The sequence below is a fragment of the Oncorhynchus masou genome, chromosome 3, assembly GCF_036934945.1.
Source record: "Oncorhynchus masou masou isolate Uvic2021 chromosome 3, UVic_Omas_1.1, whole genome shotgun sequence".
Lineage (NCBI taxonomy): Eukaryota > Metazoa > Chordata > Actinopteri > Salmoniformes > Salmonidae > Oncorhynchus > Oncorhynchus masou.
In genome coordinates this window covers 46266035-46290836 of record NC_088214.1, presented here as the reverse complement: position 1 = coordinate 46290836, position 24802 = coordinate 46266035, and the positions used below count along the sequence as shown (strand labels likewise).

The 24802-nt window shown below is 41.3% G+C and overlaps 1 protein-coding gene across 3 annotated transcripts in view; it reads left to right on the top strand.

Moving 5' to 3' along the window:
• Window positions 1-24802, top strand: part of efr3a (EFR3 homolog A (S. cerevisiae)) — a 235686-nt gene that overhangs the window by 133870 nt on the left and 77014 nt on the right. For all 3 annotated transcript variants that reach the window (XM_064942642.1, XM_064942651.1, XM_064942632.1), the window contains 3 exons: window positions 8019-8097; window positions 10921-11056; window positions 16572-16742. In XM_064942642.1, the coding sequence (XP_064798714.1) occupies window positions 8019-8097; window positions 10921-11056; window positions 16572-16742 (386 nt within the window). The remainder of the gene's footprint in view (window positions 1-8018; window positions 8098-10920; window positions 11057-16571; window positions 16743-24802) is intronic.

Here is a 24802-nt window from a genome sequence, read left to right as displayed (position 1 = left end):
TACTCCTCGCTAGCTGCCAGCTAGCCTCCTTTGCCAATTGGCCTGGACCCTTTTATTGTCGACACGGAGCCCCGCCGGTCCATCACGACTGGACTGCCGATGTGATCGCCCGATGTCGTCTCAACAGGCTATTCTGTAACCATCTACTAGCCCCGGCCCGTTAGCTTTTTCTGAATGCCTTGTCCCCTCCTCGCCCAGTGTAGTAGTGAATACCGTACAGCACCCTGTCTCACCTATTGCTACTCTTTTGACACTATGACCACTCGGCTACACAGCTGATGCCCCCTGGACTGTTTCAATAACACGGTACCTCATTTTGTTTACCTGTCGGCCCCAGCCTGAAACTCAGGTCCTGTTCGTATCGAACTGACCCGCTCTGCCCTTTCTTCGCCATTTACCCGCTGTTGTCTTAGCTCTCCTGATCAACACCTGTGATTGCTTTATAACTCTCTCTAATGTCAATATGCCTTGTCTACTGCTGTCTTGGCTAGTGTTTATTGTTTTATTTCACTGTAGAGCCCTCAGTCCCACTAAAATTGCCTTAGATAGCTCTTTCGTCCTGCCCCACAAACATGCGGAGACCTCACCTATGTGAATTGATGCTTCCAGAGGCGAAACCTCTCATCATCACGCAACGCATAGGTTTACCTCCACTGTACTCACATCCTACCATACCATTGTCTGTACATTGTGCCTTGAACCCAGAAATCTGCTCATTTTACTCTGTCCCCAACGCACTAGACGACCAGTTCTTATAGCCTTTAGCCGTACCCTTATCCTACTCCTCCTCTGTTCCTCTGGTGATGTAGAGGTTAACCCAGGCCCTGTAGCCCCCATTTCCTCTCCTATTCCCCAGGCGCTATCATTTGTTGACTTCTTTAACCGTAAAAGCCTTGGTTTCATGCATGTTAACATCAGAAGCCTCCTCCCTAAGTTTTTTTTTCACTGCTTTAGTACACTCTGCCAGCCCAGATGTCCTAGCCGTGTCTGAATCTGGCTTAGGAAGGCCACCGAAAATTCTGACATTTCCATCCCCAACTATAACATTTTCCGCCAAGATAGAACTGCCAAATGGGGTGGAGTTGCAATCTACTTCAGAGACAGCCTGCAGAGTTCTGTCATGCTATCCAGGTCTGTGCCTAAACAGTTCGAGCTTCTACTTTTAAAAATCCACCTTTCCAGAAATAAATCTCTCACTGTTGCCGCTTGTTAGACTCCCCTCAGCTGCACCCTGGACACCATATGTGAATTAATATACCCCATTTATCTTCAGAGTTTGTACTGTTAGGTGACATAAACTGGGATATGCTTAACATCCTGGCTGTTTTACAATCTAAACTAGATGCCCTCAATCTCACCCAAATTATCATGGAACCTACCAGGTACAACCTCAAATCCGTAAACTCGAGCACCCTCATAGATATCATCCTGACCAACCTGCTCTCGAAATACACCTCTGCTGTCTTCAACCAGGATCTCAGCAATCACTGCCTCATTGCCTGCATCTGTAATGAATCCGTGGTCAAATGACCACCCCTCATCACAGTCAAATGCGCTCTAAAAAAGATTCAGCAAGCAGGCTTTTCTAATCGACCTGGCCCGGGTATCCTGGAAAGATATTGACCTCATTCCGCCAGTAGAGGATGCCTGATTATTCTTTTGAAAGTGCTTTCCTCACCATCATAAATAAGCATGCCCCATTCAAAAAATGTAGAACCAGGAACAGATATAGCCCTTGGTTCACTCCAGACCTGACTTCCCTTGACCAGCACAAAAACATCCTGTGGCGTACTGCATTAGCATCGAATAGCCCCCACGATATGCAACTTTTCAGGGAAGTTCTGAATCAATATACACAGGCAGTTTGAAAAAGCTAGCCTTTGCTAACAGAAATTTGCATCCTGTAGCACAAACTCAAAAAGTTCTGGGACACTGTAAAGTCCATGAAGAATAAGACCACCTTCTCCCAGCTGCCCACTGCACTGAGGCTAGGAAACACTGTCACCACCAATAAATCTATGATAATCAAGAATTTCAATAAGCAGTTTTCTACGGCTGGCCATGCTTTCCACCTGGCTACCCCTACCCTGGTCAACAGCTCTGCACCCCCCAACTTGCACAAGCCTCCCCATTCCTCCTTCACCCAAATCCAGATAGCTGATGTTCTGAAAGAGCTGCAAAATCTGGACCCCTACAAATCAGCCAGGCTAGACAATCTGGACCCTCTCTTTCTAAAATTATCCACCGCAATTGTTGCAACCCCTATTACTAGCCTGTTCAACCTGTCTTTCATATCGTTTGAGATCCCCAAAGATTGGAAAGCTGCCGTGGTTATCCCCCTCTTCAAAGGGGGAGACACTCTAGACCCAAACTGTTATAGACATATCTATCCTACCCTGCCTTTGTAAGGTCTTTGAAAGCCAAGTTAACAAACAGATCACCGACCATTTTGAATCCCACCGTACCTTCTCCACTATGCAATCTGGTTTCCGAGCTACTTCTCAGAGTTCAGTGTGTTAAATCGGAGGGCCTGTTGCCGAACTTCTGGCAGTCTCTATGGGGGTGCCACAGTGTTCAATTCTCGCGCCTACTCTTTTCTCTGTATACATCAATGATGTTGCTCCTGCGGCTGGATATTCTCTGAACCACCTCTATGACACCATACTGTATACTTCTGACGCTTCTTTGGACACTGTTAACTAACCTCCAGACGAGCTTCAATGCCATACCTTCTGTGGTCTCCAACTGCTCTTAAATGCAAGTTAAACTACATGCATTCTCTTCAACCGATTGCTGCCCGCGACTGCCCGCCCACCTAGCATCACTACTCTGGACGGTTCTGACTTAGAATATGTGGACAACTACAAATACCTAGGTGTCTGTTTAGACTGTGAACTCTACTTCCAGATTCATACTAAGCATTTCCAATCCAAAATTAAATCTAGAATTGGCTTCCTATTTCTCAACAAAGCATCCCTTCACTCATGCTGCCAAACATACCCTCGTAAAAATGACTATCCTACCGATCCTTGACTTCGGCGATGTCATTTACAAAATAGCCTCCAACACTCTACTCAGCAAATTGGATGCAGTCTATCACAGTGCCACCCGTTTCGTCACCAAAGCCCCATATACGTTACCCACACATGCGACCTGTATGCTCTCGTTGGCTGGCCTTTGCTTCATAGTCGTCTCCAAACCCACTGGCTCGAGGTCATCTACAGTTGATGTCGGAAGTTCACATGCACCTTATCCAATTCTTGACATTCTTGACACAATTTGTGACATTTAATCCCATTACAAATTCCCTGTCTTAGTTCAGTTAGGATCACCATTTTATTTTAAGAATGTGAAATGTCAGAATAATAGTAAAAAGAGAGATTTATTTAATATGTTCTTTCTTTCATCACATTCCCAGTGGGTCAGAAGTTTACATACTCTCAATTAGTATTTGGTAGCATTGCCTTTAAATTGTTTTAAGTGGGTCAAACATTTCAGGTAGCCTTCCACAAGCTTCCCACAACAAGTTGGGTGAATTTAGGCCAATTCCTCCTGACAGAGCTTGTATAACTGAGTCAGGTTTGTAGGCCTCCTTGCCTGCACATGCTTTTTCAGTTGTCCACAAAGTTTCTATAGAATTGAGGTCAGGGATTTGTGATGGCCACTCCAATACCTTGACTTTGTTGTCCTTAAGCCATTTTGCCACAACTTTGGAAGTATGCTTGGGGTCATTGTACATTTGGAAGACCCATTTGCGACCAATCTTTAACTTCCTGATGGGCTATTTACAGATGGGCTATGTACAGGTGCAAGGATCTGTAAGCTGCTCTGATAGCTGATTCTTTGAGTCATTAAAACTCGTTATTCAATCACCCCACAAATGTCTTGTTAACGAACTATAGTTTTGGCAAGTCGGTTAGGACATCTACTTTGTGCATGACACAAGTAATTTTTCCAACAATAGTTTACAGACAGATTATTTAACGTGTAACTCACTGTATGACAATTCCAGTGGGTCAGAAGTTTACATACACTAAGTTGACTACTGTGCATTTAAACAGCTTGGAAAATTCCAGGACATCATGTCATGGCTTTAGACATTTCTGATAGGCTAATTGACATCATTTGAGTCAATGATTGGTCGATCATGCCTGCTAAATTCAGTTCATCAATGTTGTTGAGAAAGATAGCATATCTTTTGTAGTTCTCGATGGCTAACATTATATCTTTCAAAAACGGCGCGGTAGTAAGGACTGTCAACACATACTGAACAGCTCACGTTATAGACAGAAGCATGATGCAATACAAGTTATTTATTATCATAAAACCTGAGCAGATTTAGCTTGTGTTCACATACTAAAATATGTCTACGATGTCAAACAATCAACAATATGGTTCTGTCCCAATTTGCTTAATTTCATTGGTGTGTATTTTTTTGTTTATCTTAGAGCAATAAGACGATGGACATCACATTATCTGAGCTGGAGGGGTTGAAGAGGACTAAGTAGTTTGTTGACAGTGCTGAGCTAGTGGTTGAAACCCTCATCATTGACCAAAATAGGCAGATCATTAAATTGATCCAGGAGAACATGCCAGATACAAAGTATCACTTGATATTTGGCGAAATGTAAGAAATACATTTTTTTATGGTCATGATGTAACTGGGTAGGATTATTCTTCTCATCTATGTGTACATTTGTATTATATATTCATATTCGTCTGTGATTAGCTCTACGCAAGACAAGCACTGTGGTAGAACTCCATGATCATCTCTCTCTACTGGTCATGTGCAATGTCTCCTGAAGAAAGCAGGGAAATGATTGTGCCAAAATGGAAAGTTGTGCTGTACCTCATACAGAACCAACACACCAACCTACCGATGCCACTCATGCCTTTGTGTCCTCATGCACCACTGCAAGCAGAGGAACGGACAAAGGACTGGCTGAAACCAAGTAAGTGTCCATATCCTACATGTAGTACATTTGTTTTTGCAGAACAGCCCATCTTAAAATATAATGGTTATTTCTCTTTTCATATGTAGTGGGGTTGGAGAAGATTCTACATGGGACCTTGATCCTGAAAGACATCTTCCAAATATCCACACTGACGACCAGCCATCAGGGCTAGAGGCATACCACTCTCTGATGCTGCACTTCGTGCCAAAGCACACCGCCTTCTCCTACAATGGAATGCATGCAAAGCTTAAAAATAAGAATTGTTCCTACTGCTGAAATTGTCATTATTGTAGTCAATTGTATCACAGCCATTTCTATTGGTTGTCTCTCAAATGTCGCCAACCCGTCAAATGTATCCTGTGTTTCTTTTATCTGGGGGGGGGGGGGGGATCATACCTTGCAGCCTTGCATTACAATGAGAACAATGGATGGATGCATGCAGTGAGAAAAGACAACCTGCTCAAGTACTCCCTCTCTGTCCCAAATGCCAAGAAGGGCCAGCGTCACCCGGGTTAGGGTTTGGCCGTCATTGTAAATAATAATTTGTTCTTAACTGACTTGCCCTGTTACATAAAAAAAATAAAGGGTTGACAATTCGGCCAGAGAAGACCAACCCCACCAACAGTAAGAGTTCTTTATATTCTTTCTAGTGAAATGATATAAAAAAATATATATTTTGTTAGTCTGCCAATATTATTGAAAATGCCTGTTTTTTTATTTGTCTTTACAGACTACGCTACCAAAATAGTGAAAGCTGTGGTTTATCCCAGGATCCTGGAATCACCTCCACAACTCTCTAGCCAGTTTCAGCGTCCCACGAAGGACCAGTGATGGAGTACACTACCGTTCAAAAGTTTGGGGCCACTTAGAAATGTCCTTGTTTTTGAAAGAAAAGCAAAAAAAAAACAATGTCCTTTAAAATAACATAAAATTGATCAGAAATACAGTGTAGACATTGTTAATGTTGTAAATGACTATTGTAGCTGGAAACTGCAGATGTTTTATGGAATATCTGCACACAGAGGCCCATTATCAGCAACCATCCCTCCTGTGTTGCAATGGCACGTTGTGTTAGCCTTTTAAAATGATAAACTTGGATTAGCTAACTGATCATTAGAAAACCCTTTTTCAATTATGTCAGCACAGCTGAAAACTGTTTTTCGGATTAAAGAAGCAATTAATCTGGCCTCTTTAGACTAGTTGAGTATCTGGAGCATCAGCATTTGTGGGTTCCATTACAGGCTCAAAATGTCTAGAAACAGAACTTTCTTCTGAAACTCGTCAGTCTATTCTTGTTCTGAGAAATGAAGGCTATTCCATGTGAGAAATTGCCAAGAAACTGAAGATGACGTACAACGCTGTGTACTACTCCCTTCACAGAACAGCGCATAATGGCTCTAAGTCCTCAATAGGCAGCTTCATTAAATAGTACCCGCAAAACACCAGTCTCAACGTCAACAGTGAAGAGGTGACTCTGGGATGCTGGCCTTCAAGACAGAGTTGCAAAGAATCCCAGGCTGGCCAATAAAAATAAAAGATTAAGATGGGCAAAAGAACACAGACACTGGACAGAGGAACTCTGCCTAGAAGTCCAGCCTCCCGGAGTCGCCTCTTCACTGTTGACATTGATACTGGTGTTTTGTGATCCACATTTGTTCATGGGGCAGAGAGAAGATGTAGCATTCTTAAAGCTAATATCATGCAATTCTACACATTTTTCAATGTCTGATATGTGATACCAGGGGGGCAATTTTGTGGGGTTGGGACCTGCAGCATGTATTGACTTTGTTCTTAGTCCGGATCCGGCCCATGGTCCACCTGTTCAGTATGGGGCAAAAAGGCCATACAATTGGTACAGTTCATTGAGCATTAGTCTTCCGAGCTTTGTGAGTAGCCATCTTGATAAGGACCAGGAAGTGACCAGGACGTGTTGACTTCACTGGTCGGCCATATTAGGTGAGGCCCATAGAAAGTATTGGGAGCGATTTTATGGCATGAATAGCTAAGACACTTAACCTACACCAAAGGGCCATGTTTTTCTCTGTATAACATGAGAATCCTCTGTGGTTATCAGTGTAATTGTAGCGTGACACTGAGCGTAAAGGAGACTGAAGCCCCAGCATCAGTGTTGTATACAGTAGAACCTCAAAGATGTAAACCTAAGTTACAGACTGACCAATCGACCGAATAGATGCAGTTGAACTGGGTCTTTAGAAAACACGGAATTTCAAACAACCTCCATTCCTGACGTGTTCGTATCTCTGAGATTCCAGTATTTATGTGCCTGTGTCTTTATCCTCGTGTCCACCCAATACGTCTACGGATTCAGCTGTCTCTGATGTGAATTTGCTATTTTATTTCTTCGCGTCACACCCTTTTCATCTCTCTCTCTTCTCTCCTCTCTTTGTCCTCTCTTCACCTCTCTCATCCCTTTAATTTCTCATTTTTACACTTCTGTCTCACTGAGAAAAACAAAGCAGAAAAGCAAACCCAGTCTATGCAGTCTGTTTGATGGCCAAACACTAGCAAACTCTCCCTTACTCTCTCCTTTTTCCTCCGGATGCGCTTTCTCTCTCTCTCTCTCTCTCTCTCTCTCTCTCTCTCTCTCTCTCTCTCTCTCTCTCTCTCTCTCTCTCTCTTTCTTTTCCCCCCAAACTCGCATACTATTTAGAAAGAAGCAATGTATTCGAAGTGGTACAATAGTACGTACACTGGAATGTAGCTCATAGGGCTCTGTTCAGGAGGGTGAAACATTACACATATAAGCTTGACAGAATAGAACATTAGGAAAGTATCCCTGCAATAGACCCCCTGTCCAGGGGTGTACTTGGACAGCAAGCTGCCTCACACTACAGAAACCGGAGATTGGGCAGGAACCTATGAGCCATTTTGACTCAAATAAGGCCATAATAAAAGTTGTAGTGCCTGAAATATATTAATGCATTTTTTCATGTAATGTATCGTGTTAATCTATTCTCAACAACTTAGTTTGTTGTCCCATTTGTTATGCGCAGTACTATAATGTCATTGAAATGTGTTTCCTTTGTGTTCTTCCCTCTCCAGTCATCTGGACAACCACCGGCTGTGGGAGCCCAACGAGTTTGCTGTTTCCTGTTTCCGGATCATCATGTACTCAATACAGGTGGGTTCAGTCATAGCATGTTAGTGTATTGTGAAACACTTAACCTATTGGGAGACACTTAAATGGTATCTTAATTGGTTAGTTAAATTTGTTGACGTTTTACCTCATTGTCTACTTAGTGTGATGTCGAATTTGGATTGTGGCTCACTTGCTTTACTTTACAGTTGTTAGTTAAAACCTCTTAAGGAGCATGTGAATTTTTTCAGCTTTTTGTTAAAAATCGCGCAAAATTTCAACGTCCTGCTACTCATGCCAGGAATATAGTATATGATTAGTATGTGTGGATAGAAAACACTGAAGTTTCTAAAACTGGTTAAATCATGTCTGTGACTATAACAGAACGTCTGTTGCAGGCAAAACCCCATACTTTTGGGGGTTTTTTTGGAACCCTGACGTCTCCGTAGAATTTAGTACAGCCATGGTGTCATGAAGCTGTCTCAGAAGAGCTGTCCATCTATAAAGAGTTTGTCCACAATGAGAAAGGCACGCTTACCCCTCTCCCTTTGCTAACTCTGCACAGGATACAGCTTCTTGCCAAGTTCGTTTATCTCCCGGGGAAATCTGTTCACAAAAAAACAAAAACAAAAATATCACTCCGCCAGTCTCTGTATTGTCTATGGCAAGAGAAAATAGATACGGCCCAGTTTACAGTTCCTACAGCTTCCGCACGATGTCGGCAGTGTTGGGAATTGGGTTGAAGTTAATCCTTGGTGAAATAGGCACTTCCTGTCATCGAGTACACAAGAGAAAGTTATGGAAGAGAGAAAATCGTCCATGATTTGTTGTCTTGCTGCTATTGAATACAGATCGCTCTGTGATCAATTTGATCGATTATTAACGTTTACTAATACCTAAAGTTGGATTACAAAAGTAGTTTGAAATGTTTTGTCAAAGTTTATAGGCAACTTTTTTTATTTAAAAAAAAGATGTTGCGTTTTGAAACAGAGTTTTTTCCTGGATCTGACAGTCTTCATAAATGGACATTTTGGGTACACGATTTAATCGGAGAAAAAAAGACACAATTGTGATGTTTATGGGACATATACGAGTGCCAACAAAGAAGCTTGTCAAAGGTAATGAATGTTTTATATTTTATTTCTGTGTTTTGTGTAGCGCCGGCTACGCAAATTATTTTGTTTACATCCCCTTCGTGTATTTCGGAGGGTTGCATGCTATCAGATAATAGCTTCTCATGCTTTCGCCGAAAAGCATTTTAAAAATCTGACATGTTGGCTAGATTCACAACGAGTGTAGCTTTAATTGAGTACCCTGCATGTGTGTTTTAATGAAAGTTTGAGTTTTATCGAGTACTATTACTTGTCACTCTGAAATTTCCCCTGATTTTGATCCCTGTACAGGGACAGCAGCCATAAAAAGTTATAAAACTCCTTTCGTTGTTCCCCTCAATGGAATCAGAATCTGTCTCTGTCTGGTCGTACGTTAGTCTCACGTGATCTTAGACACCACTCCCCAGTGGGATCGGTGCGAGCACTCGAGCAAATTGGAGGTGTGTCTCTTTTCAGATAGTTCTGCATGAGAGTGAACTTCCTGAAGGGGAAGTGTTGGTTCACTCTTCTGCATGTTATCGCTTTTTGATTTGTGAGAACAAGCTATTCCCACAAACTCTGACTAGATTATACACACACGTACATACACACACACACATGGATATGTTAGCCTACTGCAGTATTCAAGCTTCAATAACTACATTTCACAACAGCAACACTCATATTAACCCCATATTAAACACACCAACTTACCTCAATCTTCCTAGTGCACATACAGTATATCATATTCCCACACCTCTTGGTTCATATACATCCCTCACTCACTCATTCACTTACAGACAGAGACACTCCCCGTCTAACCCAAGGGACACCCCTAGATCTCTCACTCCCCCCTCAGATGTGTCTGGCTCTCCTCTTCCTCTCCTCTTCCTTTTCCGTTATTTTAATTGGCCCGCCGGCATGGAGTCCCCAGGTGGCCCTAGGTGGCTTTGCCAGATAAGAGACGATCGATGAGGCTCGGGACGAGGTGTGTCGTGTTTTTAAGAGCTTTGTTTGAGCAGTGCTCAGGGTCAGCCCTAATCCTAGTCTGGGTTTTAGTGTCTTGGCTAGATGAGACTGTGTCTGGTCCGTCTGAGAGAGAAATTGTTTATCTATCTGCAAGATAAACTCTGTACATCTGTCATAATGTAATACCATATATATATATGCCTTTTATCCAAGGTCAGTAAGTCATGTCTGCATATATTTTACGTATGGGTGGTCCCGGAAATCGAACCCACAATTCTGGCGTTTCAAGCGCCATGCTCTACCCAGCTGAGCTACAGAGGATCTGTCTATTTGCCTGTCCGCCAGTCTTTGTTTTTGTCTGTGTTGGTCTTTGTCAGTCTGTCTTTGTGAATCTGTCCGTCTGTTCACTCAATAGCAGGAGAGAACATCCCAACACCTCTGAGTGAAACAGTATGTCTGTTCGTCCATCCACCTGTTTTCGGATGGAGTGGGGATATTGATTGTTGCTGATTGTTTTAGTGTTTGGAAACAAGGAAATAAAAAAGGAGAAATTAAGTCCACGTGTTCATAAAGGTAAATGTACATTGTGTTGAACTCAACAGATTAGACCGACTGTTTCCCCCAACCCCCCCCCCCCCTGCCATTGTGCCCTTGAGCAAGACATGAACCTCTAAATTTGCTCCAGGGGTGCTGCAGTAGCTAACCCTCGTTTCTAAACTGTGTGTGTGTGTGTGTGTGTGCATCGACCTTAAAGTATTTTTATCTTCACCTCCCTCCCCCTTTCATTCTCTCCCACTGTCTTTCCCAGGCCCAACACTCCCACCACGTCATCCAGCAGGTCCTGGGCCACCTGGACACGCACAACAAGAACACCCCTCGCATGAGGGCCGGCATCGTGCAGGTCCTTCTCGAGACGGTCGCCATAGCAGCCAAAGGCTCCGTCGGTGAGTTGGCTTGGGAAGTGCCTCTAGTGACTCAACGGGTGCGTCCCAAATGGCACCCTATTCCATGTGCAGTGCATTACTTTTGACAGGGCCCATAGATTTCTGGTCAACATTTGTGCACTATATAGGGAACAGGGTGTCATTTGGGACACACACATGATGTGGTCTGTCAGATGAGTCACAGGTACATAAGCTCTATGGATGGATAGGGAGATTGGTTTAGAGATGGATAGGGTATAACTGATTATAAACACCTGAGGATCTGTTGACATGACAGATTGATGGCTCAGGGTGAAATTTTCATCTAGATCAGCCTTTCTCAAACCCAGTTCTAGGGAGGAATGCCTTCAGGTCTGCGGCATATTCCTCATGACAAACTCGTACTGATTGCGCATGATTTGTCTCAATCCACTGAATACGCCTCTTGGTTCATAGAACCGCGGTTATGTGAGTAACCTCCGATCTCCGCTTACCGGTCGTGACAAACCGAGCAGTTTCTGACTCCTTCCTACAGATTTGGCTCTAACTTTATTATGACCCCATTCCTGAAAGCTACGACTCCCATAAACATGTCTCCTTTTCCTCTCCAAGCCGTTCAAGGCACGTTAGAAGGGACTGTGAGAATATCATTTGAAAGCAATGCAGGATCTTTTCTACACACACACACACACACAATTAGTACCTGATGAACTTTGCCTGAACTTCCCGATACCTTTCTAATGCATTTCAGGTACGACAAAACAGGCTCCTTCAAATTGAAATTTGGCCTACCGGATTTGAAGTATCTTTGTCTGTTATTTATATGTATTGAAATAATGAGCAAATTGAGCAAAAAAGGGCAAATTCTAAAGTTTCATTATGATATATATTTTTTTACATATTTGTTTCTGATTAAGATCACTGTACCATACAATTTTTGAATTCCTCAATCCACTTAGATTTAACTGTTTTTAGTCGTTTTCTTAATCAGTGCTTGCTTGTTAGTAACGGGAATGCCTTAGCACAAAAATGTTTGAGAAATGCTAATCTAGATGTAGGCAATGGATTGGTCTATGGGTAGAAGGATACATAGGAAATTATTATTATTAAATTATTAGCTTGGTTAAGCTGTCAACTCGCAACTTTTCTGTTGTGACAGTATGTAGCTTTATTGTCAGTATGATAGCTACAAGCTATCCATTTAACTTTTTGGGGTAATGCTACTGTAATGATGGGAGACAAAATACTGTCAATAAATCTTTGATTTAATAGTAGATGTTCAGTTTGGAGAGGAAGACTAGAAGGAGGAAGATACTTTGATCACGTGTTTATTTAAACCCAATGACTTGGCCCTCTTTTTCCCTCCCAATAAACCGCTCTCTCGACAGGACTGACCCGTTCCAACAAACATACATATGACAGTGCATACACTGTTAACCCAAACTCCCTAACCTCATCCCCACCAAATCTCTGGTTAGGTATGTTCAGGCTGCAGGGTGCTCCATAGCTGGAGGTAGAAGGGGGCCCCTAATCACAGATCTATGATCATCCTAACCTTGACCATCATTTTTATTTTAATCTGGCCCTGGACCAGTGGTTATGGGCAACTTCTATGAACACCATATCCGAACCAAACTTCAACCCATCCAAGCTATATTTTGGACAAACACATTTTAAATTCCATAGATACAGTATAACATACGGTGTGTGCTCTGGTTTGGTTTGGTCTTAAAGCCACACTTTGTACCTTTCAAGTTTGGTCACTGCCGTTGTTTGTAAATGGGGTGGGTCTTGGTAGATCTAACTGCGCCTCTTAGTTATTTGAACTATGTGGCAACCTCACCTACCTCCCACATCATCTGTTTACTGGTGCAGAATATTTGACTGGAATTGAATGTGACCCATTTTGTCTTTACCTGCATTGGTGGATTTTGGATTTGGTGTTTTGGTGTCTCTTGTTGTGGTACTGTGTAAATGGTGTAAATTACTATGCCAACTCCCTCCACCCCTGTGCTAAACTGTGTATCAATTATATGGTATTTTGTAGTTTTCCCTGTTGTGATTCTCTGTGATATATTGGGGGGGGGGGGGGGTACAGTGACATTAGTAGTGTCAAAAATGTCATGTATTAATTGCTTGTAGTCCTTTCTATACAATTTTGTTTTTATAATATGAGAAAATAATTTTGCTTAATCCACTAAACCAAACTGAGCATGGTTTACTTGTATCATTACCCAGTCCTGTGTGGCCCAGTTAGGAGGAGCATGGCACAAGCAATGCCAAGGTTGTGGGTTTAGTTCCTGCAGGGATCACATAGACTGACTATACCAAACAGTAGGAACATCTTCCAAATATTAAGTTGCATCCCCTACCCCGCCCTGTTGCCCTCAGAACAGGGATGCTGGCCCATGTTGACTACAATGCTTCCCACAATTGTGTCAAGTTGGCTGGATGTCCTTCGGTTGGTAGACCATTCTTGATACACATGGGAAACTGTTGAATGTGAAAAACCCAGAAGCATGGCATTTCTTGACACAAATCGGTGCACCTGGCACCTACTACCCCGTTCAATGGCACTTCAATAGTTTGTCTTACCCATTCCCCCTCTGAATGGCACACATACACAATCTGTCTCAATTGTCTCAAAGCTTAAAAATCCTACTATAACCGGGCTCCTCCTCTTCATCTAGACTGATTTGAAGTGGATTTTAACAGATGACCTCAATAAGGGATCATAGCTTTCACCTGGTCGGTCAGCCATGGAAAGAGCAGGTGTTCTTAATGTTTTGTATACTAAGTGTATGTGTGCATTCACTGTACTGTAAGTCACTTTGTAAAAAAGTGTGTGCTAAATGGCATATAATAATACAGACACATATCCCCATTTAAAATGAGTTTACCATCTAAAGAGACATGAGGGAATCTTTATGCTTTTGAGACCAAATTCGAGGTATAACATCCAATGGCCTTTGGTTTTCTATGGAAAATGGCCTAATGAATCAGGGGAGGCGTACCAGTCCAAGGATGCAACTAGATGCGTGCTCTGACTTGGGGTCATAACTCAGCCAAGTAGGTTTGGTTTTCTATGGAAAATGGCCTAATGAATCAGGGGAGGCGTACCAGTCCAAGGATGCAACTAGATGCGTGCTCTGACTTGGGGTCATAACACAGCCGAGTAGGTTTGGTTTTCTATGGAAAATGGCCTAATGAATCAGGGGAGGCGTACCAGTCCAAGGATGCAACTAGATGCGTGCTCTGACTTGGGGTCATAACTCAGCCAAGTAGGTTTGGTTTTCTATGGAAAATGCTAAATCCGACATGCTCAAATTCTGTCAGTAACACTTAGTTGCTGTTGCCAAGGGTTAATCTGACTTGAATGAAAAAGACAGCCAGCACTTGCAAATAAAGTGTATATTTGAGTTATTGACATAAGCAGTCAGTTGAGTGTGATACATTTTTTTAAAGACTTAATTTGCAAGTGCTGGTCATTTTTCAGTCAAGTTGTCTGTCTATGGATCATTAGGATTAGGACCATTGTGCTTCTTGACTCAAAAAAATGGTGAAATGTCAAGACTGGTCCACGTCCCACATCATCTTGTGATATGCCTCAACCCTAAATAAATGGGAAATAGCACAGTCTAATTTCCTATTTCATGGGGTCTTTTTATACACTGGTGATGTTTGTAATGTATGTATAGGATATGTTAGCCTGGTGGAACCAGCGTGATACTGCGTTCAGCATTCTAATTTACTTGGTAAATGGTGAACGTAGCCATCAGGCTGGTGCCAGTACCAGTCAAAGGGTTGGACACACCTACTCATTCAAGGATTTTTCTTTATTTACACTATTTTCTACATTGTAGAATAATAGTGAAGGCATCAACACTATGAAATAACACATATGGAAACATGTATTAACCAAATAAAGTGTTAAACAAATCAAAATGTATTTTATATTTGAGATTGTTAAAAGTAGCCTCCCTGTGCTATGATGACAGCTTTGCACACTCTTGGCATTCTCTCAACCAGCTTCACCTTGGAAGGTTTTTCCAACAGTCTGGATGGAGTTCCCACAAGTACAGAGCACTTGTGGGCTGCTTTTCCTTCACTCTGCAGTCCAACTCATCCCAAACCATCTTAATTGGGTTGAGGTCGGGTGATTGTGGAGGCCAGGTCATCTGATGCAGCACTCCATCACTCTCCTTCTTGGTCAAATAGCCCTTACACAGCCTGGAGGGGTGTTTTTGGGTCCTAGTCCTGTTGAAAAACAAATTATAGTCCCACATAGAGCAAATCAGATGGGATGGCATATCGCAGCAGAATTATGTCGTAGCCATGCTGGTTAAGTGTGCCTTGAATTCTAAATAAATCACAGACAGTGTCACCAGCAAAGCACCCCCACACCATCACACCACCTCCTCCATGCTTCACGGTGGGAACCACACATGCGGAGATCATCCGTTCACCTACTCTGAGACACGGCGGTTGGAACCAACAGTCTCAAATGTGTGGTTTCTTAGCAGCAATTCGACCATGAAGGCCTGATTTCACACAGTCTCCTCTGAACAGTTGATGTTGAGATGTGTCTGTTACTTGAACTCTGTGAAGCATTTTTTGGGGCTGCAATCTGAGGTGCAGTTAACTCTAATGAAACTTATCCTCTGCTGTAGAAGTAACTCTGGGTCTTCCTTTCCTGTGGTGGTCCTCATGAGAGCCAGTTTCATCATATCTCTTGATTGTTTTTGCCATTGCACTTGAAGAAACTTTCAACGTTTTAGAAATGTTCCAGGTTAACTGACCTGCATGTCTTACAGTAATGATGGACTGTCATTTGTCTTTGCTTATTTGAGCTGTTCTTGCCATAAATGGACTTAGCCCGATTTGGTAACATACCATATTCTCTATACCCCTACCTTGTTACAGCACAAATTATTGTCTCAAATGCATTAAGTAGGAAAGAAATTCCACCAATCAACTTTTAACAAGGCACTCCTGTTTATTAAAATCCATTCCAGGTGACTACCTTATGAAGCTGGTTGAGAGAATGCTAAGAGTGTGCAAAGCTGTCAAGGCAAAAGGTGGCTACTTTGACAAATATATTTTGATTTTGATCTGTTTGGTTACTACTTGATTCTATGTGTGCCATTTCGAAGTTTTGATGTCTTCACTATTATTCTACAAAGTAGAAAATAGTCAAAATAAAGTAAAACCCTTGAATGAGTAGGTGTGTCCAAACTTATTACTGTACTATGGTGGAGTATATACCCTGGTGATGTTTTATTGTATTGTGCTAGAACATGGAGTGTAGTATTCCTTGGTGATTGTATAGTTTTAAAAGCTTTTATATGTGATAATAGGATCCAATAGTCTTTGGTGACCAGATGGTGTGTTGATCGCAGTCCCTAACTGTGTGTGTGTGCCTCTGTGTGTGCTTGCTTGTTTGTTTGTGTGTCTGCATGTTTGTGTGTCTGTGAGTCTTTGTGTGTGTGCTTGCCTATGTGTGTCTGTGTGCTTGTGTGTGTATGTGTATCATCAGGCCCTACGGTACTGGAGGTGTTCAACACCCTGCTCAAGCACCTGCGGATGAGTGTGGACTTTGAGCTGGGTGAGAACTCCAGACGGAACTCTGGCGCCAGTGTGTCCTCGTCCGGACGGGTCAAGGAGAGCGAGGAGCGCATTGTCCAGAACGCCATCATCCAGACAATCGGTTAGTTGCCCTAACATGCCTGTTGCATTTGTTTTTTTGGTTCCCCATTAGCTGTTAGTCATGACAGCTACTCTTCCTAGGGTCCACACAAAACATTCATATGCCCATTACATTTTTTTATTGAACTTTTATTTCACATTTATTTTTATATTTATTTTATTTAACTAGGCAAGTCAGTTAAGAACAAATTTTCATTTAAAATGACGGCCAAACGCTGGGCCAATTGTGCGCCGCCCTATAAGACTCCCAATCACGGCCGGTTGTGATACAGCCTGGAATCAAACCAGAGTCTCTAGTGATGCCTCTTGCACTGAGATGCAGTGCCTTAGACCGCTGTGCCACTCAGGAGCAGCGGTCTAAGTTCTTTCATGGCATGCCAAATTTCATGTATCTGATTTAACTCGTTTCCTGTTGCGTCATGCTGGTGGCAGAGTCAGGATTTTGCTGAAGCAGTATGAGCCCATGGCCCCATTCTGACTGGTGTTAATCGTACAGGCTGGTGGCTGTGGTGTAATGATGTGGGGAATTTTTTCCTAGCACATGTTCGGTCCTTTGATACCAACTGAGCAACATCAATGCCCCAAAGAATTCAGGCTATTCTGAGGGGTCGAACTCGGTACTAGATTGGTGTACGTAATTAACTGGCCACTGAGTGTATATTTCAAATAACACTATCAGTTTCATTAGTTTATGTTACTGTAGGCTATATGTAAAAACAAAATACCACAAACTTCAAAATTCTAATGTTCAATCAATTTTGTTTGTGGAGTGCCTTTGTTACAACTATAAAACAGAAAGCATACAGTGCCTTCAGAAAGTATTCACACCCCTTGACTTTTGCCACATTTTGTTGTTACAAAGTGGGATTAAAATGGATTTTGTCATTTTTTTGTCAACAGTCTACACAAAATACTCTGCTGAAGTGTAAGAATTTTTTAAAACTTTTTTTAAAAAGTCTAAAAAGTTTTTAAATATTCAATCCTCTGAGTGAATATATTTTAGAATCCCCTTTGGCAGAGATTACAGCTGTGAGTCTTTTGGGGTAAAGGCGTCCACATGCTTCCCTTCCCGAAACAAATTTTTTTTGACGTTTTGGTTCGTCTTGGTCTTCGGCAAGGGTGTTTTCAACTGTTCGTGCACATACGTCTTTTTCTTGAGGCAAGTTGAAATCGGTAGCCAAAGTCTATGCCCCTTCGTTGGTGAATGGTCAACCGTAGGGATTATTCAATTAAGGGTTTGTTGTCATTCAGCGAGATAAGACTCATTTTCATGCACATTTTTTCACTTGAAATACTGCACCAAACAAATTAGAATTTGCATGACTAACATCTCCTCTGCAAAAACATCTAAATGATTGACAGAGTTATCTTAGATTATTTATGACTATTCCAGATAAGATGTCTCAAGATGGACAAACAGTACTATTGCCATTTTTCAAGCAAAGGTCTTTTAAGGGTGTATGCGAGCACACTCGTTCGGTTTGGCAAGGCGAACCGAAGCATGCTGGTGCCTTCAGTCTCAAAGAGCTTTCCCCAACTGGATTGTGCAAAATTTGACCATTTTATTATTTTAAAAATTATTCAAGCTCTGTCATTGTTTGTTGATCTTTGCCCGACAACTATCTTCAGGTCATAGATTTTCAAGTAGATTTAAGTCAAAACTGTAACTCGGCCACTCAGGAACATTCACTGATTTCTTGGTATGCAACTCCAGTGTAGATTTGGCCTTGTGTTTTAGGTTATTGTCCTGCTGAAAGGTGAACTAATCTCCCAGCGTCTGGTGGAAAGCAGACTAAACCAGGTTTTCCTCTAGGATTTTGCCTGTGCTTAGCTCTATTCTGACTTTTTTTATCCTGAAAAACTCCCCAGTCCTTAATGATTACAAGCATAACCATAACATGATGCAGCAACCGCCATGCTTGACAATATGGAGAGTGGTACTCAGTAATGTATTGGATTGGATTTGCCCCAAACCAAACATTTTGTATTCAGGACAAAAAGTGAATTGCTTTGACACATTTCTGGCAGTATTACTTTAGTACCTTGCTACAAGGATGCTTGTTTTGGAATATTTTCATTCTGTAAAGGCTTTTTTCACTCTGTCAATATTGTGGAGTAACTACAATGGTGTTTATCCATCTTCAGTTATTTCCCATCACAGCCATTGAACTTTGTAACTGTTTTAAAGTCACCATTGGCCTCACGTTGAAATCCCAGAGTGCTTTCCTTCCTCTCCGGCTATTGAGTTAGTATAGACGCCTGTATCTTTATAGTGACTGGGTGTATTCCACATGTAATTTGACTTCAGCATAATCAAAGAGATTCAATGTCTGATTTTTTTTTTTGTAGGCGCTCTTTGCATTGGAAAACCTCAGATTTTTTTGTGGCTGAATCTGTGTTGGAAATTCACTGCTCAACTGAGGGACCTTAAAGATCATTTTGTGTGTCGTGTACAGAGATGAGGTAGTCATTACAAAAAACATGTTAAACAGAGTTCATGCAACTTATTATATGACTTGTTAAGCACATTTTTACTCCTGAACTTATTTAGGCTTGCCATAACAAAGGGGTTTAATACTTCGACTCAAGACGTTTCAGCTTCTCATTTTAATAAATTTGTTTAAAATAGTTACTCTTCTACATGATGGGGAATTGGGTGTATGCCAGTGACAAAAATATCTACATTTATTCCATTTTAAATTCAGGCTGCAACACAATTTTGGGGGGCAAAGTTAAGGGGTTTGAAAACTTTCTGAAGGCACCGTATGTGTTGGAACACTGTAACAGCTTCTTCTTACAACGACAAAAATACCCCAACCACCAAGACACACGGTCAGCAACACAGGATGAAAACATCAGTAGCCTAAACATCACTATAAGCACCAAGTGTGCTTTATAAATAGTGAAAATTGTCGCAAAAGCAATAATGGCATTATAATGAATATAAGTGTTTATGACAGTAGTCAAAAATGGTCAATTATTGTCAGCTTGTGCTTACATGTTTTATTCCGCTTAGGTCTCAGAGGTGTAGGTTCAGGATGATGCTCAGAATCAGAAGAATAATCATCAGAGATGTCATGATTCATTTCTTCCGTCTGAGTCGTTTTCATTCAGATTTTGTAGCAACGCTAACGCAGCATGTGCGTTCATTCGTCTTGGTCTTCTTGCCATTGTAAATAATGCACGCTCTCACTGTGTACACCAAGTAGGCCTGAGTAGACTAATAAGACTCCTTGGATTCGGTGGACTGATATAGGGTACATACCGTTTTGAGATTAGAATAGATTAATACAATAGAATGGCCCGCCTTATTCTCGGGTGATTATCAACTGGGCATGGCACCTTCAACTATTGGGAGAAGGAGGGGTAACGTGGAAAATCGTTAAAAAAAGGACATGCCCTCCTAAAACTGGATATAACTTCAGTTATTTTTGTGATATTAAGATTCTAACAACGACAGTGTGTGCTATAAACGTATTTAGGAAAAGTCAAGGACAGCGGGGGGAATGACTATGGCAGAGTAATATATTTTTTTAAATTCATGAGCAGTCCAAATTACTGATTTATGCACTTCTCGTGTTAAAGCCACAGTCTGCAATATTTCCAGTTTTTCTATGGTCAATTGGTAATATCTATATAATAATATGCAAAGCCTTGTAAACTGAGGGAGGATCTCCACCTAAAAAATTGCACAGCTTTTCTTCATTTTAGGCTCAAAAGAAGCTCGTCGTCCTCTTACAGTATATCTGTCTTTATCCCGCTCTGTTTTGGATTACACAGGGCTGTCAAACTGTATATATATTTTTTAATCAAGTTAATCGCTGGATTTGCTATGATAAATTGTGATTAACGCACATTCAGATGTAATTAAACTAATTTAAAGGGCAATTCTATGATTTTTCAACCTCCATTATCATAATCTCCCGCACAATACCAATGTTTACATTTTGTAGAAAAAATATAGTTAAGTTCTACCAAAGACATTAATAAATAGTGATTATCAAACATTATGAGATTCACAGTGACGTGGGTAGCATGAAACTCGTTGCAGGTTTTGAAAGTTTTTCCTACTTTTAATCCTACCCTGTAATGCCACAGAGAATTCAATTTTAACCACACATTATTAAAACGCACCATGTTCACTTATGTAGACCCTGGTATGGTGCTGGAGATAATGAATATGAGGTTGAAAAGTGGAAGAATTACACTTTTTTGAGTTGTTTTGTTTTCATACAAAAAACCTTCCAAGAATATTGACGTCCTGACTTTGTCCAAAGTAATGGTTAGCAAAACAAGACATTTGATCAAACACTCTTTAGCTGTATATATATGATGTATTTTAGATATTTTCAGTGCATTTTAACCTCTTGTGTGTAGGGGGCAGTGTTTTGATGTTTGGATAAAAAACGTACCCAAATGAAACTGCCTATTTCTCAGGCCCAGAATCTAGAATATGCATATAATTGTCATATTAGGATAGGAAACACTCTAAAGTATCCAAAACTGTCAGAATATTGTCTGTGACTATAACAGAACTGATATTGCAGGCGAAAACCTGAGGAAAATCCAACCCGGAAGAGCTGTTTTTTCCTGAAATGTTATTCCATTGCATGCCTTCCCTCCATTTAAAGGGATATCAACCAGATTCCTTTTCCTATGGCTTCCCACATGGTGTGAACAGTCTTTTTAGACCTAGTTTCAGGCTTTTATTCTGAAAATGAGCGAGAAAGATCACATCGCGTCATTGGATGGCTGGGTGCCAGCAGAGTTTTGCATGCATGAGCAGACATTTTCTCTCACTCCTATTGAAAACTCTACGGTCCGGTTGAAATATTATAGATTATTTATTGTAAAAACAACCTGGAGGATTGATTATAAAAAAACGTTTGACATCTTTCTACGACCTTTACGGATACTATTTGGAATTTTCGTCTGCCCCGTCGTGACCGCTCGAGCCTGTGGATTTCTGAACATAACGCGGCAAAAATAATTTTTATGGAACAACTGGAACATTTATTGTGTAACTGGGAGTCTCGTGAGTGCAATCTAGAAGAAAAAGAAACGCACACCTATTTAGGCGAGGTGCTGGTTAACGGAGTAGAAAACTTAAAAATAAAAGAGCACACTCTAGGAGCTCAGATGCAAAAAATGTAATTACCAACGTTTCGACAGCCAAGCTGTCTTCATCAGGGTATAATCACAAACACTGCGGGATGACTCGTTTATGTAGTGTCAAAAGACACAGGTGTCTATAATCATGGCCAAGGGTCGCCTAATATCATTGGTAAATTCTCAAATATTAAAATGGCATACAAAGAACAGCATACAAACAACAAATGGATAGCATACGATCATAAATTCCTTTTAGACTACACAAGCTTACAAACAATTACAATGGCAAAGTCACAATAATCACAAGAATGGCTTCAGATCAAAGTCTACGTTGAGAACGAAGGGAACAAGGGTCTTTAAGTTAAAGATCCAGGCAGCCTCTCGTTTTAACAATAAATTATCAAGGTCACCCCCTCTCCTAGGGAGGGTGACATGTTCGATGCCAAATTAACGTAGAGACAAAATCGAGTGGCCTGCCTCCAAAAAGTGGGCCGCAACTGGATAAGTAAAGTTTTTACACCTAATGGTGCTACGATGCTCTGAGATACGTGCTTTTAATTTGCGCTTTGTTTTACCCACATAATTTTTACCACAAGGACAAGTTATAAGATAAATAACTGCCTTTGTGGAGCACGTAATAACACCTTTGATTGGGATCTGTTTCCCTGTTTGTGGGTGTTTGACGGATCTACATTTATAAGTGCCATTGCATTGAGCACAACCATTACATGTAATTTCCATCCAGTAGGGGCGCAAATAGACGTTGTTCAGGAATATCTTGGTGGTAAATCAGAGTTTACCAATTTGTCTCTGAGATTTCTGCCCCGCGAGAATACGACCAAGGGAAGGTCCGAAAACACATTACCGAGACTATCATCGGATTTTAGAATGTGCCAATGTTTGAACAATTCCCTTAATTTGTTCAGAACGCTTTGAATAGCGGGTAGTTGGAACACAAGAATGCGTCTTTTTGCGAGACTGACCTTGACAAAGGTCATGTCTCGTTTTGTTTTGAATTTTCTCAATGGCAATATTAATCTGATCATTTTTGTAGCTCCTCTCCTTGAACATTCTTTGCGTCTCAGCCATATTTCTGTCAAAATCTGATTGTTTTTGCAAATTCTTTTGATTCGACAGAATTGGCTGCAGGGCAAACTATTTTTCAAGGGAAGTGGGTGACAACTATCAGCCATCAACAAACTGTTACGATCAGTAGGCTTCATGTAAAGATCAGTGTATAAAACATTATCTTCACACAAGATCAGAAGATCAAGAAAACGGATTTGACTTGTATCAGATTGCATAGTAAATCTCAGATGCTCAGAACAGGAGTTAAGAAAAGCATGGAACGCCTGGAGCTATTTTGCATCACCCCTCCATAGAACAAAAATATCATCAATATACTGTTTCCAAATAATGATGTTCGGCAAGAAAACTTTTGAGAGGATTGAAAATAGACTGTTTCTCCATGTAACCCACATACAAATTAGCATAGTTAGGAGCCATGGAGGATCCCATAGCAGTAACCTTCGTATGAATAAAGAAATAATTTAGAAACATGACATAGTTGTGTGTGAGTACTATTTCAGCCAATGTTATAATGCATGCACTGGAAGGTAGTTCATTAGGGTCACGTTGCAGAAGAAAATGTTCCATAGCTTCAATACCGCCCTCGTGTGGAATATTTGTGTATAACGACTCAACATCAAAAGTAACTAACAAGGTATTCTCAGGGAGAGGACCAAGAGATTCAATGATAGAGATCATACTGCTGGTGTCCTTTACAAAGGAGGGGAGCTGTTCTGTGAGTGGTCTAATAAAAAAGTCAACAAAAGTAGATAGAGGGTCTGTTACTGCATCAATGCCCGCTACAGTAGGGCGCCTTGGAGGTTTTGTAACATTCTTGTGTAATTTCGGCAAAGTATAGAAAGTGGCAATTTTAGGGTGTTGAATAGCCAAAAAGTCATGTTATTTTTTGGTTATCTGACCAGACCTTAATTACCCATCTAGGACAGTAAAGATAGTATTCTGAAATTGGGAAGTGGGGTCACTTCTGAGTTTCTTGTAAGAGGTGATGTCAAGCAGCTGTCTATGACCCTCATGTCCATAAAGGGTCCTATCCATGAGTACAATCGACCCACCCTTATCAGCAAAGCTTGTTTTTCATCCTTAGGTAAATTATGGAAAGATTTGAACTCCTGTTTATTCTTAAGGAGATGTCCAACATCTTTTTCCACAAGTCTGCAATATGTCTGGATAGAGGGTTTGCGATTGGCTGGAGGTATAAAATAACTTGTGCTTCTAAAAGGAGTCAGAGTATGTACAGGTTAGCAACCTACTGGTCTCAATAGAAGTGTCAGAATTAGGGGAGCTCAAGTTTTCCCTTAAATGGATGTTTCTAAAAACTTAAACACGTCTACCTTAACATTAAATCGTTGCACTGAGTTGTAGGCACAAAAGATGACCTTTTATTAAGCAAAGAGATATGGGCAGGGCTCAGTATCTTGCTTGATAAATTAAAGACACTCAGTCCCGTGGGTTCTGAGACCGTGTGAACGGTCTCCTCTGCCTCTGATATTCGTTTCTTCTTACCCCGTCGGGTGTGGCATCTTGTCGATGGCCACCTCCGCCCTTCCATCTGTCCAGTCTCTCGTCGAATAAAAAACTGCCGCTGGAAGCCGATGAGGCGCTGGTTGTAGAGCGTTGATCGGACCGGGGTGAATCGAAGTAAGCGGCATCCCTCCTGCGTCTGCCATGGAGAGGAGGAGCAGGACCTCCCTTGTCAGGGTTTCTCCAGAAGTAGACTTTATCCTCGGCCTTGTCTTTTTTGTCTTGGTTGAATTTCTTGATTTTAAGTTCCTTTATTTCTGTAGACAACTTGTCCTGGAGCGCTTGGTTAGTTTTCATCAGTTCATTGAATATGCCATCATCATTAACAGCTATTTGTAG